Source organism: Ciconia boyciana, chromosome 1 (genome assembly GCF_034638445.1).
Source record: "Ciconia boyciana chromosome 1, ASM3463844v1, whole genome shotgun sequence".
NCBI lineage: Eukaryota > Metazoa > Chordata > Aves > Ciconiiformes > Ciconiidae > Ciconia > Ciconia boyciana.
The window spans coordinates 16,385,506-16,399,486 of NC_132934.1; the positions used below are offsets into that span (position 1 = coordinate 16,385,506).

The window sequence follows — 13,981 nt, forward strand, 5'->3', positions numbered from 1 at the left end:
CAGCGTTTGCCTCTGAAGGAGGGGTTGAAACAACAATGAATTGTTACGTTTTTCTGCTTCTTATGCTTTTTTTGGTATTTACTTTCTTAAACAATAATGCACTAAAAACATCCATGATCAAGTACATGTTACTCATCATTATGACAGATAATAATACTTTACAATAACACAGTCCCAGTTACACTATTTAGTACCAGTTAATTGAAAAGTAGATCTCGTAAACCCTCATAACAAATGAAGTTTAGAAATAATGTATATTAATAATAGAAATTTTATGTCAGAGTCACTTTACATTCAAACATTAATCCAATTAAATATTCAGAATTGTTTTACAACATCTGAAATTCAGTTTCACCATTGCATTGAAAAACAGGCTAAATCAAACCTTCCCAGTTACTTCCCAAGAACCTTTTTGTACTTGGCTGAGTACCCGCATATCACTGCTCATATCACTGCTCTAGTACACTGCGGCTGGTGCGGATTCTAAAACCACGTATGACGTTACATAACTCAGATAATTACTTAAGTAAATGTAAATAAATCTCAATATACTACTGAGATCCAGGATAGCGAGAAAGAAGCTGCCTACTCCCTATCACAGATATCAGCTGATGCTGACTTTTCCCTCAAAACAACCCAGAATCTAAAAACCTCATTCACCAAAGAAAATCCATACACATTTCTTTGTGTCCCAAGTGTACAGTGATCCATTGGTTTTGGGATCAGAATAGCAAGTTGATGCACTTATGTCTTCTCTTTAATCTCAAAATTCACTTCTATTACTGGGTCTTTAGCATTTTAACTTTGAAATATATAAAATACACCAAGTGTCACCTTATGTTTTCTTAAGAAGGTTGGGTAAAAATTCTTCAAAATGCCAGGAAGGACTGTGCTCTCTGTATAGTGCTTAAAAATTTCCATGTGGCTTATACTAGGCAAACCTGATAATCAGAAAATCCCACAACCGTTGCCCAGGGTAAAATCCTGATGAGAAGCCAAGCCTCTACCATGAGCTGTGGGCAAAGGATAGATTAGTAGCTCTCCCAGAGCACTGCCCACAGCCTGTATTTCGGGCCTCCACCTCATTCATCAACTTTTGTAAGATGTATGACACAAGTCCAACCGCATTTCATTAAGGGAATAAAAAAATGATTCAAATTCTCTATTTCCTTCCTCCCTCATTACACCCACTCTCCTTCTCCATCTTCTGAGTGCTTCCTCTTTATGATTGCTTACAAGTCTGACAGTGGGAAAGATCTCCATTATATCATCTGCCTGCAGCCTCTTGTCTGTTGGAAAGATCCCTTTTTTTAGACAAACTTTTCTGAAACATTATTACTCCATAAAATACAATATTCTATATTTAGGAACCTCTCCAATTATAGGCAATCACAGCTCCCACTGATTTAAGCCTTATCTACCCTAACCTTAGGATAAATCTGCCTAGTGTAATATGGCCATGCCGATTCTTGCTTTGCCTGTACTTCAAGCAGACATGAACTTGCTCTGCTTGTGCTCCGGGCTGAATGAGAGTGTTGCGCTCAGCCAGGTGCCAAGGCTGAGCTGGCCACCCTGGCTTGGAGTGGAGCTAAAAAGTGCCCCGCCACCTGGGAGCACAGCAGAGTGAGTTTGCGTTTGCCTAAATCATGCAAGCATACCATTACATATTCACATATGAAAATGTTTTTTAGGATAGTTTGATCCACCAGAAGTTGCCAGCATAATCACCCCCACCTGCTCTGAAAAGCAAGTGGGCAACCTGATTTTTACAATCCTGCCTCTGCAAATTACTCTTTGCTTGTTTATTCGCCAAAAGATACCAGGCCACTTTGTCTCTGACAGTGATGCCTTACAGTGGGAGAAGGCAGCAAGACACAGCCTCCACAAGACAAGACAGGAAGGATTGCTGTGGGACTCTGACTGCAATTAATAGAGATAGTCTGACAGGATGACTGCAGCTCTAGGGAAGAAACTAGTAGAGGTCTCCAGGTTCAAAAAGTAGGAGAACGGCATCTTCTCTAAACAACTGCATTCTCATGTTCACAGCACAACACATTTCATCTGTGTGCACTTGGTGGGCGTGTTAGTGTATTGCAATCCACCCACACGCCAAGCTGAACAGAAATAGCACAAAAGTAAGAGAACATACAGTACTTACATTTCTACTCACAATGTATGAGGTAACTGAAATCATCACTCTAAAAGCAGAAAGAATGCAACAAAAACCCCAACAATAAATATTGTTTGAAATAGTCCTGTGCTGGGAAGGGAATAGACTAGATGACCAAACAGGGCTCTTCCATCTTCAATCTCTATAAGGACAATGGATCTTGCAATTTATTTTTCTGCTTGTTAGCAATAGTAGACAACTTGTAAACTTTCAGAGCTTTTAACCCTCAAATGTTTCATGACTTCTCTCCACAAGACATCCAGTTCTAAGTATGTCCTGGTTTCTGCTGGGATAGAGTTAATTTTCTTCCCAGTAGCTAATACAGTGCTGTGTTTCGGATTTAGCATGAGAATAATGTTGATAACACACTGTTTTAGTTGTTGCTAAGTAGTGCTTACACTAGTCAAGGACTTTTCAGCTTCCCGTGCTCTGCCAGGCGCACAAGAAGCTGGGAGGGGGCACAGCCAAACTGGCCCAAGGGCTATTCCATACCATATGGCGTCATGCTCAGTATAGAAACTGGGGGGAGTTGGCCGGGGGGCAGCGATCGCTGCTCGGGGACGGGCTGGGCATCGGTCGGTGGGTGGTGAGCGGTTGCATCACTTGGGGTTTTTTCCCCCCCTGGGTTTTGTTACTCTCTTTCTCTCTCTTGTTATTTTTCTTTTCATTACAATTATTATTATTACTATTATTATTGTTTTTGTTATTTTCAATTATTAAACTGTTCTTATCTCAGTCCACGAGTTTTCTTATTTATACTTTTCCAACTCTCTCTCCCATGCCCTGGGAGGGGGGAAGGTGAGCAAGCAGCTGCGTGGGGCTTAGTTGCCAACTGGGTTAAACCACGACAAAGTATCAGTAAGAGAAATAGCTCTATCAACAGGCAAACCAAAACATAGTGATTGCAAAGTTGCAACAAAGAGATTTTTAATTATGAGAGAAATCACAATGTTTCAAGTACATTTAAAATTCAGTTCAGTAAATGACAAAATTATAAGTAATAACTGGGGAAATACAGTTTTGTCTCACTTCCCAATCAACAGGTGACTATCATTTTCATTTTTATAAACATAAATGAGAAATCTGATTTAAAGTAGCATATGAACAAAATCAAACATGAATTTAAAAGACTTCTGCAATCAACCAGGCATCTTTTCCAAAAATGGACAGCCAAAATCTGTTCACTACTTGTTATGGAAGATTACTGCAGAGTATTACCCTAGAGCAGTGGTCTTCAAAGTGGGGTGCGTGCACCACAGGGGTTATGCAAGACAATCCACTGGGGTGCAGGAAGAAAATATCAGAACTTCAATAGTACATGTGTATAATTTATAAATAAATAAATATACGTATAATGGGGGTGCATGCTCAAAAAGTTTTTACTGACAGGGATGCATGACCAAAAAAGTTTAGAGACCACTGCCCTAGAGGATCCCGCCATGCAATTACTGCTGCCATGTCAAAGGCATCTAATGAAGATGTTGGTGAGATATAAGCTCTCTTTCACATCTCTTCACAACTATCGATTATACAAATGGGTAAAAACTTCTCTAGGAGGCAGATTTGTGAGCTCCTATATTTTGTTAAGCAGCATGGATTCTCAAAAAAACCCCAAATTACTCAAATTTTTCTTTGTTTTCAGGAAATGCAATTTACTGGTTTCTCATTAATCTCCTCCCTCCACTGTACTTATTGTCAGCATTTGACGAAAGAGCTAATTTTCCTTATGTGGCCAGTTAAACAAGAGCATAACATGTTATATGTGTCAATCAAGATGGGTAACTTAGGGTATGTGCAAATGGGAATGGATGACCCCTCTGGAAAACTCTTAAATCAAGGAGAAAAGTTAGAGATCTTTTTTATCCGGGCAACCTCACTTTTATGAAAAAGTGGCTAGTGAAAAACAGCTGGCTCAGTAAGCAGCCATTATGTTACAAAGTAAGCAATGGATTACAATGTGCAAATGCAGAAGAGGAAAATTTTGCTCTTATCCAAAACATGACTTGATCAGATTTGTTAATCTCTCTTCCAATCTGGAATGAGAAGGATGTAGAAATGGTGACTAAACGGAAATCTCATGGTGTCTGTAATCATCATGAAGATGATTGGGCTGCCTGATTTAGGGCAAATATGAATAAGAAGAGACAAAATAATAACGGCACAGAGGAAATACACCAAGCACCCTTCCTCAGCATCACCTAACACAGGATGGGTGGTGACGTTGAAAGGTAATACTCTTACATTAAGAGAAATATTTTTTTAAATTTAGTGTAATGTATAATTATCCCTTCAAACTCTGTATAGTAAGAACATCTGCAATTACACTGAGTGAAATTAGGACAATAATTCTGAACACTTCATGGCATACACCAACCACATCAAGCATCAGCAAGGGGTTAGCTAAAGATTCACCCAACAGCAGAATATATCTACCTACTGCTCCCAGAGGGTTATTTATATCTTCTCTGAAATCATTTGAACTGGTTAATACAAGAATAGGTCTCAGGCGCAGCAACAGCTAGTTCTTGGTGTGCGGAAAGCTGAAAACCAAAAGCCAGCAGTGTACAAAGTCACAAGTAACACAAACAAATGTTTTGGATTCACAGGAAGAGGTCATTTTTTCTTACTTGTTTTTGCTTTACTACTATATGTACAGTTTGCTAGATGCTGCTTTGACTCAAAGGTAAAATCTTTGAGTCTTGAATAACATTTTTCTTGTTATTTGTCCTATCTAAAGCTAACTGGAGAAACAGTGATGAAATCTTAGGGAATTGCAATTCCTTTTTTTGTGAAATTGAATAAGTAAAACCCCTGACATTAGAATGTCTCAAGATTTCTAGGACTGCACATTTCAGTTTTTCACCATTCAAATCTACCTGCAATAATACAACAACATTTAAAAAAAAAAATTCTAATGATGCTTAAAAGCACACACCCCCCCCCCATCTTCCTTTACTGAGAATTCTGAGATTCTTTTGTTTACTTTTAATTTGGAAGATAACTCAATTGTGAATTCCTCCAGGAAATTAGATTTCCATCTTTAGCACTGCTCTACTATAGCTATCAGAAATAAAGCATCTGAGCGGAAATGTTACATGGTCACCCTTCTCAGCTTTAGAAAGCTATCGTTGGAGGCTGGATTGCAAGACTGAATGAAGATTGCATTATTGGCTACACCACTAAAACATAATGAAACAGTGCTGTCTGACATAGCTCCTGTTCTACACATGGTTCACATTTCAGGCTCAATCTGTCTACCCAAAAATAGATACAAAAAAAAGTTAAGATGTTCTAGATTATATCCACAGGGCTGGCAAGCATGGCATAGGACAAGTGGGAGAGCCATGCCCTTCTGGAGAGGCAGCTGGAGGCTAGGCATGATATTTCAGCACTTTAAAGATGGCACTATACACCTATGCCTTGGCAACTGTGTTGAGCCCTTCCAGTTTTTAATTTTGTAATTTTTTTATATCAGTAAGGAAAGAAAAAAGTAGTAAAAAAAATGTAGCTGTGCAATACATAGTTGATATTGTTTTACAGTTTGCAGGTATATTCTTGAAGGACATTCATGTTCATTCTGCCAGTTTGACTAATCCTGTCACTTAGTTTTTCAAAGTTTCAGGTTTTATTTTCAGTTGTCAAATTCAAGAAGTTCAAGAGCTCACACTCCCTCTTAACTCCTACATTCTTTTAGTTTAAGGTCAACTAATACAAAGCCACAAATCACATACCTGTCAGCTTATTTCTACGTATGCTTTTTTTCAAGGTTTCGTAAGAATTTGCCAGCTGGCTCATCAGAAAAAGATGTACGCTTTCAAACAAGCCACTGGCCAGATTCAAACTCTAATGGAGATGATGAGCACAACAGACCCTGGTGCTTTCACAGTTACAGCTGCTATATCTTTTTTTTCCAGCTGAATGCCACTATTTGACACTACACTCTATGATAAATACAGACACAAGCATAATATTTTTTACTCATGATGACTCTCGCAACCTACTAAAAATCCTGATTTCTTTCATAAGCAAATTTCACTCTGAAATTATGAAGCCATGATTCGGTCTCTTTAAAGGAAGACCCAGCTTAAGACTATGCTCTAAATATACAGCAAAATAATGTAAACACATATTTTTATTTTACAATTTTAAATATTCTTTATGGTCTTCATGACTGCTTCACCTACATTCCCCTTCCATACACTAGTTTGCAAACTTCCAATACAATTCATTCAACAGACATGGTAAACAAGGTACGTGTTACTGAATTTCAATTTTTTTAAAGCCATCAGGAGACAGCAGGTGTCCAAAAGGTAAACAGAATCCACACTAACTTAATTGCTGCAATGTTTTGTAGCCAATTGTAACAAAAAATTGTTAGCAACTATCTCTCTTTAAATGAACCATATAGTAAATGAATGTCTCCGGAGTCTGAGTTTGCTTTCAGAATTAATGTTGTTTAAGTAATCTTGTTTACAAATACAAGTAGTCATTTCTTGTGGGTCTGCATATTGCAAAAATTAATTTTCACCTCTTCATAAGAAAAGCATTAAAATTCCAGCGACAGACTTCACGAGAAAATTGTTGATCTTAAAAATTATTTTTTCATATGATGATGACATTCACTGTACTATCCATTGGCTTTTTGGGGATCCTTACCCAAAGGATAAGGCTTTGGGGATCCTTCCTCTATTCAGTTTAACACTAGGTAACAGTGCATGGCGAACGACTGGAAGCATTTGACAAACGCAAACAAATCAAGGGTGAGTTAAATATATGGCAAATAATAAATATTTGGAAAAAATGCCCACATTTTGTTGCAAATAGTGAAAAAATGTTTGAATAGTCCAGATTTTAATATGATAATGGCTATGTATCATGTAACTGATTAAATATCAAATGTTGGTAAATATTAACTGAATTTAATTGTCTTAATTTCACTTAATGACAACTACAATTTTTATTTTTTTAAATTAATATGGCAAATTCAATTTGGAGTTATACAAATTTTACTGTGATCAATAGACTGTGTTTATCTGAAGACAGAATTTAACTGAAAATGTTTCCAAATACAATGGAAAGCCAATCCGAAGGTTTTGTCTATCTAGATTGCTTTACTGTTATGTTGTAAATCTACATAAACCAGAACAATGTACATAGAAAAACGTAACTTTTTAGAAATTTAAAATTACTTACAAGCTGTTCAGACTTTACACCATAGAGCTGAATGGTCTTTGCCACATTTTTTGCCACAGCTAAACTCAGGTCTGGATCAACAGCAGCCACATTTAGCTCACTGGAAGCAAAGATTACCAATCTTAATTAACAACTAAACAGTGTTGTATTTAATTGATAAAGAATTAACTATGAATACTTAGTTACGTGGCATGTCAATCTAGAGAGAGTAACACATACAACCAAGTCTTTCTAAGCACTGTAATTCAGTTTACAATTTAACAAGTCATTCGGGAATTTTATGTGCAGTGTTCCTATTCTAGTAAAAATGAGCAAAGTTTAGGAATGACACTCCAGTATGAAATCACTATTAGTAAGCCATTCAAAAATATTGACTGCAATTAACTACATTCAAGCTTTGGCAGCAGCATTCAAACATTACAGGTGAATACACAGTCATTCAACTCTGGAATTACATGAGCTGTGCAGAAATACCCAGGGGACGCCTCAGCTTGACACAACTAAAAAGCTGTGTTTTAGGCAATCCTTTACAGTAGCAGAGGCCCCAAAGGAATGACAGGGAACAAACGGAAGAAGGAAAAGACTTCTAAATCACTTCCAGTATTTCTTGGTTACAGAACCCCCCAGATCTCCATCGGCTGGGGCTACATTCATAAATGCTCTACTGAAAACAGACAAGCACAAGGACCATCGTGTGGCTAGTGATGACATTAACCTCTCCCAAGAACTGGAGAGACACTAGGCACGCTGATCTTCTCTGGGAACTCTGCAGGACCTTTAGCCCCAAACATTATTAGCTAAAGGTCACTCTGGAAAACTCAGCTGAAATTTCATAATTTTTATGTCGTTTTTCCTTCTCCCCTGCAAGGAGCAAAATAACATCAATAACCACACCAATAGGCATGTTCTAAGCATCTGCAACTCCCAGTCACAAGCACAGTGTTAATATTTAATATTACACACACACACTCACATACACATTCTGTGAATACTGCCCATCATTTTCAGACTGCATTAAACAGAGTAGTCCTTACCAAAACCTTGTGGGGGAAAATACACCATTGGTAATTGAAGCATCTCATTTTACAAATTCTACCTGGAATAGTCATCTTTATCTATTAGCTTGCTATTTCACTCTAACAGAATATTTACATCGGGTATTATCACTTGCAGGCAAGCAATTATCATCTTCCCTTTGACACAGTCAGAATAATTAAGATATCAGACATTTACAACATGTGCGGAGTTTCTCTTCCTGGTGTTTTATAAGCCTAAACAGTAAAACTTAAATTAAAATTTCAGTTATTCCAGAAAAACAAAACACAGAAAATAAATAATAGATAATAAAATCTACAATAAATTATAAATAATAATAAGGAGGTGATTATCCCGCTGTATTCAGCGTTGGTGCGGCTTCTCCTTGAGTGCTGTGTGCAGTTCTGGGCCCCACCATTTCAGAAGGGTGTGAAGGTCCTTGAATGCCTCCAGAGGAGGGCAACAAAGCTGGTGAAAGGGCTGGAAGGCATGTCCTATGAGGAGCAGCTAGGGACTTTGGGCTTGTCTAGTTTGGAGAAAAGGAGGCTGAGGGGCAATCTCATTGCTCTCTACAGCTTCCTGAGGAGGGGAAGTGGAGAGGGAGGTGCTGAGCTCTTCTCCCTGGGATCCAGTGATAGGACGCGTGGGAATGGTTCAAAGCTGCGTCAGGGGAGGTTTAGACTGGACATTAGGAAGCATGTCTTTACCGAGAGCGTGGTCAAACACTGGAACAGGCTTCCTAGAGAGGTGGTCGATGTCCCAAGCCTGTCAGTGTTTAAGAGGCATTTGGACAATGCCCTTAATAATATTCCTTAACTTTTGGTCAGCCCTGAAGTGGTCAGGCAGTTGGACTAGATGGTCATTGTAGGTCCCTTCCAACTGAACTATTCTAGTCTATCCTATATTATTCTGTTCTGTTCTAAATCCTGACTTAATTTTTTTGTAACTAAAGCGCAATCAACCTTTTACTGCTAAGGAAATCTAATTTCTAAAATTGTAACTTATGAGAAATAACATGTTGAAGATTACATTTTGCAATGTATGATATGTACATACCTGGCTATACTTTTAATGATGCTGTCAAGCTCGTCAGATGAAGGAGGATTCCGACCTCCAGGAGGGAAGACAAGATTGATGGGGTCAAAGAGTCGAGATAAGGATTTTGACAAATAAGCAGCTTCATATTGTTGCAGTGAATCTTTCAAGGCCTTTTCTGGACTGTGGGTATAAGACAAAATTACTACATTTTAAATTAAAATACACAATAGCATTGAATCTTTCCAAACCATACAAACTTCACAGTATTGAACCTGGTTTTTCTTTCTGCTCTTTAAACATATGCACTTGAAAAGATTTTAATAGTGTATAACACCTTGCTTTACACTTGAACCATATAACTAGTCAGGGAGTCGTTCTGTGTAGTTCAATACAGTTCTTAGCACTTTCTGTAAGACCCACGTGGAATCCCTAATTCAAGGTGTTCTTGAGACAAACAATGCTAAAACCATCTGCAAAATATCAGCAAATATCCAGAACCGCAATGAAAGACCTTTTTATATTCACGTATTTCATTAGCAGATAGCTTGTACTCAATGATACACTAAAAAAAAAAAAAATTATCTCCTGGTATGCATATGCATACAGAAAGCTTCAAATAGAAAGACTCTTCTTAAATTTAGCTTTAATAAGCTTCAGTCTTTAGTATTTCTATTTGTGAAAATGAGTAATCAGTAGCGCTCTCAAACATTTTTCCTCATTGTCAGAACTTTGGTGAACTCTTTACTTTGCTTCCATTGAAGTCAATGATAATTCTCCCACTGACTGCTCAGGAACATATTTAAGCCAATACAAATCTCACATAAAATATTCATTTTATCTTACGTAAGTCTAGAAGTCCTAATAGACGTGATGAGCCTCTTTCAGTTTGACCTTTCTGATATCTACCACTCAGATCATGTTTATTCTGCAATGTATAAACATAAAAACTGTGAATCATAACAAACTGAGCATTTGTCACACTCCAATGATTGTGGTATCATTAAGAGAAAGCTACTGCTGTAATCGCAACACATACAAAACTGAATGTTCATCATTCTGCTTTTTTTTTTACCCAAAGAGGCAAAAAGATAAAACTAGCTCCAAAGTCAGGGACTTTGTGAAAGACAAGACAATCCAACACTGTTAAATATATAACCTAATGAAAATCCTACAGCTCTAAAATAGTATTAAAGCAATAACTGCAAAAGGAAAAAAAAAAAAGCCTTTAAAATTTTCCCGCTCTGACAATTTGAATAACACTAAGTTCTTAAAAATATTCTGTTTTCTTGCAGGGTGCAAAGTTTTACATTTTATTGCCTTAGAGTTCATAATACATACTCGTAATCTTGGGTTTTTTGCATGAATATGTCCTGTGTATCTTCTTCCATTTGTTGTAGTTCAGCAAAGAGATCAGTAGTTCCACTTGTGTTAAAGTTCCTCTGAATATTTTGACTATATTGTTGCAGGCGCTTCCACAAGTCATTATAAAGCCTCAGTAATTTAGGGTATTCTCCTTCAAAAGCTTGTTTCAAAAACATAGAGGCTGCAAAATAAAGCAGTAAGCAATATGCATCGCTAAGTTCAAACTAATTTTTTGATTCATATAAACAACCTGTATCCTTGCATTTATATCAATGAATTATATACAATGTTATCCTATCTTTAATATTAATAATGTAATATTTATAATTAATTTCAAAGTGGCACGAGCTATCACATTAAATGCAGTTGACAAAGGTACATATCTAAAGCACCAGCATCAAATCCACAATTGGAAAACTGGACATGGAAAACTTATTTTGTACAATAAAGATACTAATCATGGTTGTGAAACATTTGGTATCAAAATTAATTATTACTATTATCATTCATTTAAGTCCAGAGTGTGATTAGAACTCTCTAAATCTAGAGATTTTCTAACAATAGCTTGATGGGGGGAAAAGTGTGGGGCTGTGCAACTTTGAAGACAGCCATTTAAAACAGACAAAGATAATTTCTATGAGTCAAAGTCTTAAGAAATCTGATGAGGGAAGTATATGCTTTTACACACACTTCTTAAAACAAGGTACCTAAAATGCAATTCCTAAACTTGTCAAATAAAGAATGACAAAGCCAGCAGAAAAATCAGCATTATTTTCAGCCTTGAAAGGCTTGCCACAAGTAACAGGAAATGAAACAAATGTACAACTGTTTTAGCAACTGATGTTAATCTTGATCTAACATCACTCATACTTTATGGATTTCCCATTACATTAGGAGATTAACACTGCTCCATTCATGCGTAGGTTTTCACGTTCCAGACATCTGCCCCATTTCACCCAGCTTATCCTTTCAACTCAAATATATTCTAATTTTGAATACTGGAGGATTCACATTTATTATCAAACACAGAGTTATTTTAGGTCACTAAGCTATGTTTATAAAGACTGTCCCAACCTCACAAAATCAGATCATGATCTATTATCAAACTGTGTAAACTACCATGAATTTCTATTTTTACACTATTTTTCTGATATTGTCTAGTCGTCTTCTGAGCTATATGATCCAGAAGTCTGTGACCGATGTCAGTGGATTCAATCACTAACATATAAATTCTAATATGTTAAAAATGACCATTTTCATATAGATGCATTTCTTAAATGAAAAGTCTACTCACTGTAAGCATTGTTTCCCCAAAACTCAGCTGTAGCAAACTAAAAACATCATTCACAGTTCAAAAATCCAATGGCTCCCTCTAAACGTTTATATAAAAAACCATGATTAAAAATCTTAAGTAATAAAATAGTTTTGAACAACTGTCAGACAAAGTACTGCTGACAAAATATAAGAGTTTCCTTACTTCTGAAATGTTGATTGATCCCATTAATTGATGTCACAATTTTACAATCTTAAAACCGAGTGCTGAAAACAGGTACCACATGTTCAGTTTGAACATATGAGATTCCGGGTATGTGCATACTGCTGTTCAAATAAAGCGTACGGCAAGCAGTAAAATTAATATGTTTTAACACAAGATGAATACATTTTCTTTTGGGATCATCTAGTCACTTAGCAACCACCGAACATGAATCAACCAACTAGTTCCTCAAAATTATACTGCTGCTATAAAGCCTGGAAGGACCAAATTTTGAAGGGCCAGTGAAACAGCTGAGATGATAAAGATAAATGCAAGTCTTATGCACTTTATCTGTATGTGCAAAAGATTAACTTTATACACTGTATATAGTTTGTATATATACAAACATGAAAGACATATTTCTGAAAGCACCAAACTCACCTACGATCCAATTGCATGCTGCATTTAGTACTGTCTTATGTTTATACATGATTTTTATTTAATATTCCTTGATTGTATCTGCTATTTATGTATTATGTATGTAGAGAATATTGTTTATACTCAGAACACCAGCCATTTATCTATATTTAGACAAGACACAATTTTGAAGAAACTTAACTCCTATTTATAAAGGTATCAAAAAATGGCTAAAATCAGATTTTTACAACTAATCGGTGTTTAACAAGAAAAGACTGTAAGAACTGCTCTTTAAAATCAAATTACTATTTTTGAATGTGGCAAACCCATTCGCTTTGGAAAGTATAATGTACCATTCCAAACATTTTTACCTCCACATACAGTTGCAAAAATACATTTTTGTTATTAGATAATGACTACTTAATGAAGCAGAAAATTTTCAGATTTCTTTCTGAAAATTCAACTATAGTTTAGGAGGATCACCCTGTTTGGTTACAAAACCAAGAAGTTTTAAATTCACAGAACCCACACTGAGTGAACCACTGCTACGGTTCTAGTAGAGGAGATCATGAGCAAAGGGCTTACTGAAATGAGAGATTTGAAATAACTATAGGACACATTACAAATCATTTACACTGAATACTTACAGTCTGTTGCTGACTGAAACTGAGAGGAAAGTGTCTGAGTTACTGCAGTCCAAAATTTGTACAAAATATCAGACTGGCCATCCTGATAGCAAGGGACAAAAGAAATACAAGTTTCAAAACATACTCTTTTCAAAGAATCTTAAACAATGCAAATGTTTTGAGCAAATGTTTTTCTCTTTTTGAGAAAAGAGTCAAAGCTCTTCTACCATCACTGAGAATAAAAACTAAGTAAACGAAGTCTGAGAAGTTTTCCTCAAGTTTAAAGCTAGAAAAAATATTGGAGAAAACAAAAATGAAACTTCAGGCTTCTCTCAAACGGAATATTTTCCTTCAAGTCTGAGAGAAATGCTCCCAGCTCTCTAGGGGCATGAGTGTAGACCGAAGCAGTACACCTCAGGAGCAGCGTTAGAAAATCTCTTTGCATTGCAGTGACCTTCTCGTTCCGTGGGGTTCTCATGCTGGCTACATCACAGCAATTATTGTTACTGCCATTACAACACGCTTGCAAACACCGACCAGGGACCAAAACCAGTGCATGCTGCTCTGCTTCACACAGAACAGTTTCCTGTTTCTAAAAACATACGAAAATACAGTGAACCTCACAGCTGACTCCTCACCACCTTGTGTCAACAAGGCTTGCTGTCA

General features: G+C 36.7%; 1 protein-coding gene across 3 annotated transcripts in view; it reads right to left on the minus strand.

The window, feature by feature from the left end:
• COG5 (component of oligomeric golgi complex 5) overlaps nucleotides 1-13,981 on the minus strand; it is a 192,517-nt gene that overhangs the window by 38,297 nt on the left and 140,239 nt on the right. For all 3 annotated transcript variants that reach the window (XM_072859635.1, XM_072859622.1, XM_072859628.1), the window contains 4 exons: nucleotides 13,337-13,418; nucleotides 10,775-10,979; nucleotides 9,455-9,616; nucleotides 7,364-7,463 (listed from right to left, as the gene is read on the minus strand). In XM_072859635.1, the coding sequence (XP_072715736.1) occupies nucleotides 7,364-7,463; nucleotides 9,455-9,616; nucleotides 10,775-10,979; nucleotides 13,337-13,418 (549 nt within the window). The remainder of the gene's footprint in view (nucleotides 1-7,363; nucleotides 7,464-9,454; nucleotides 9,617-10,774; nucleotides 10,980-13,336; nucleotides 13,419-13,981) is intronic.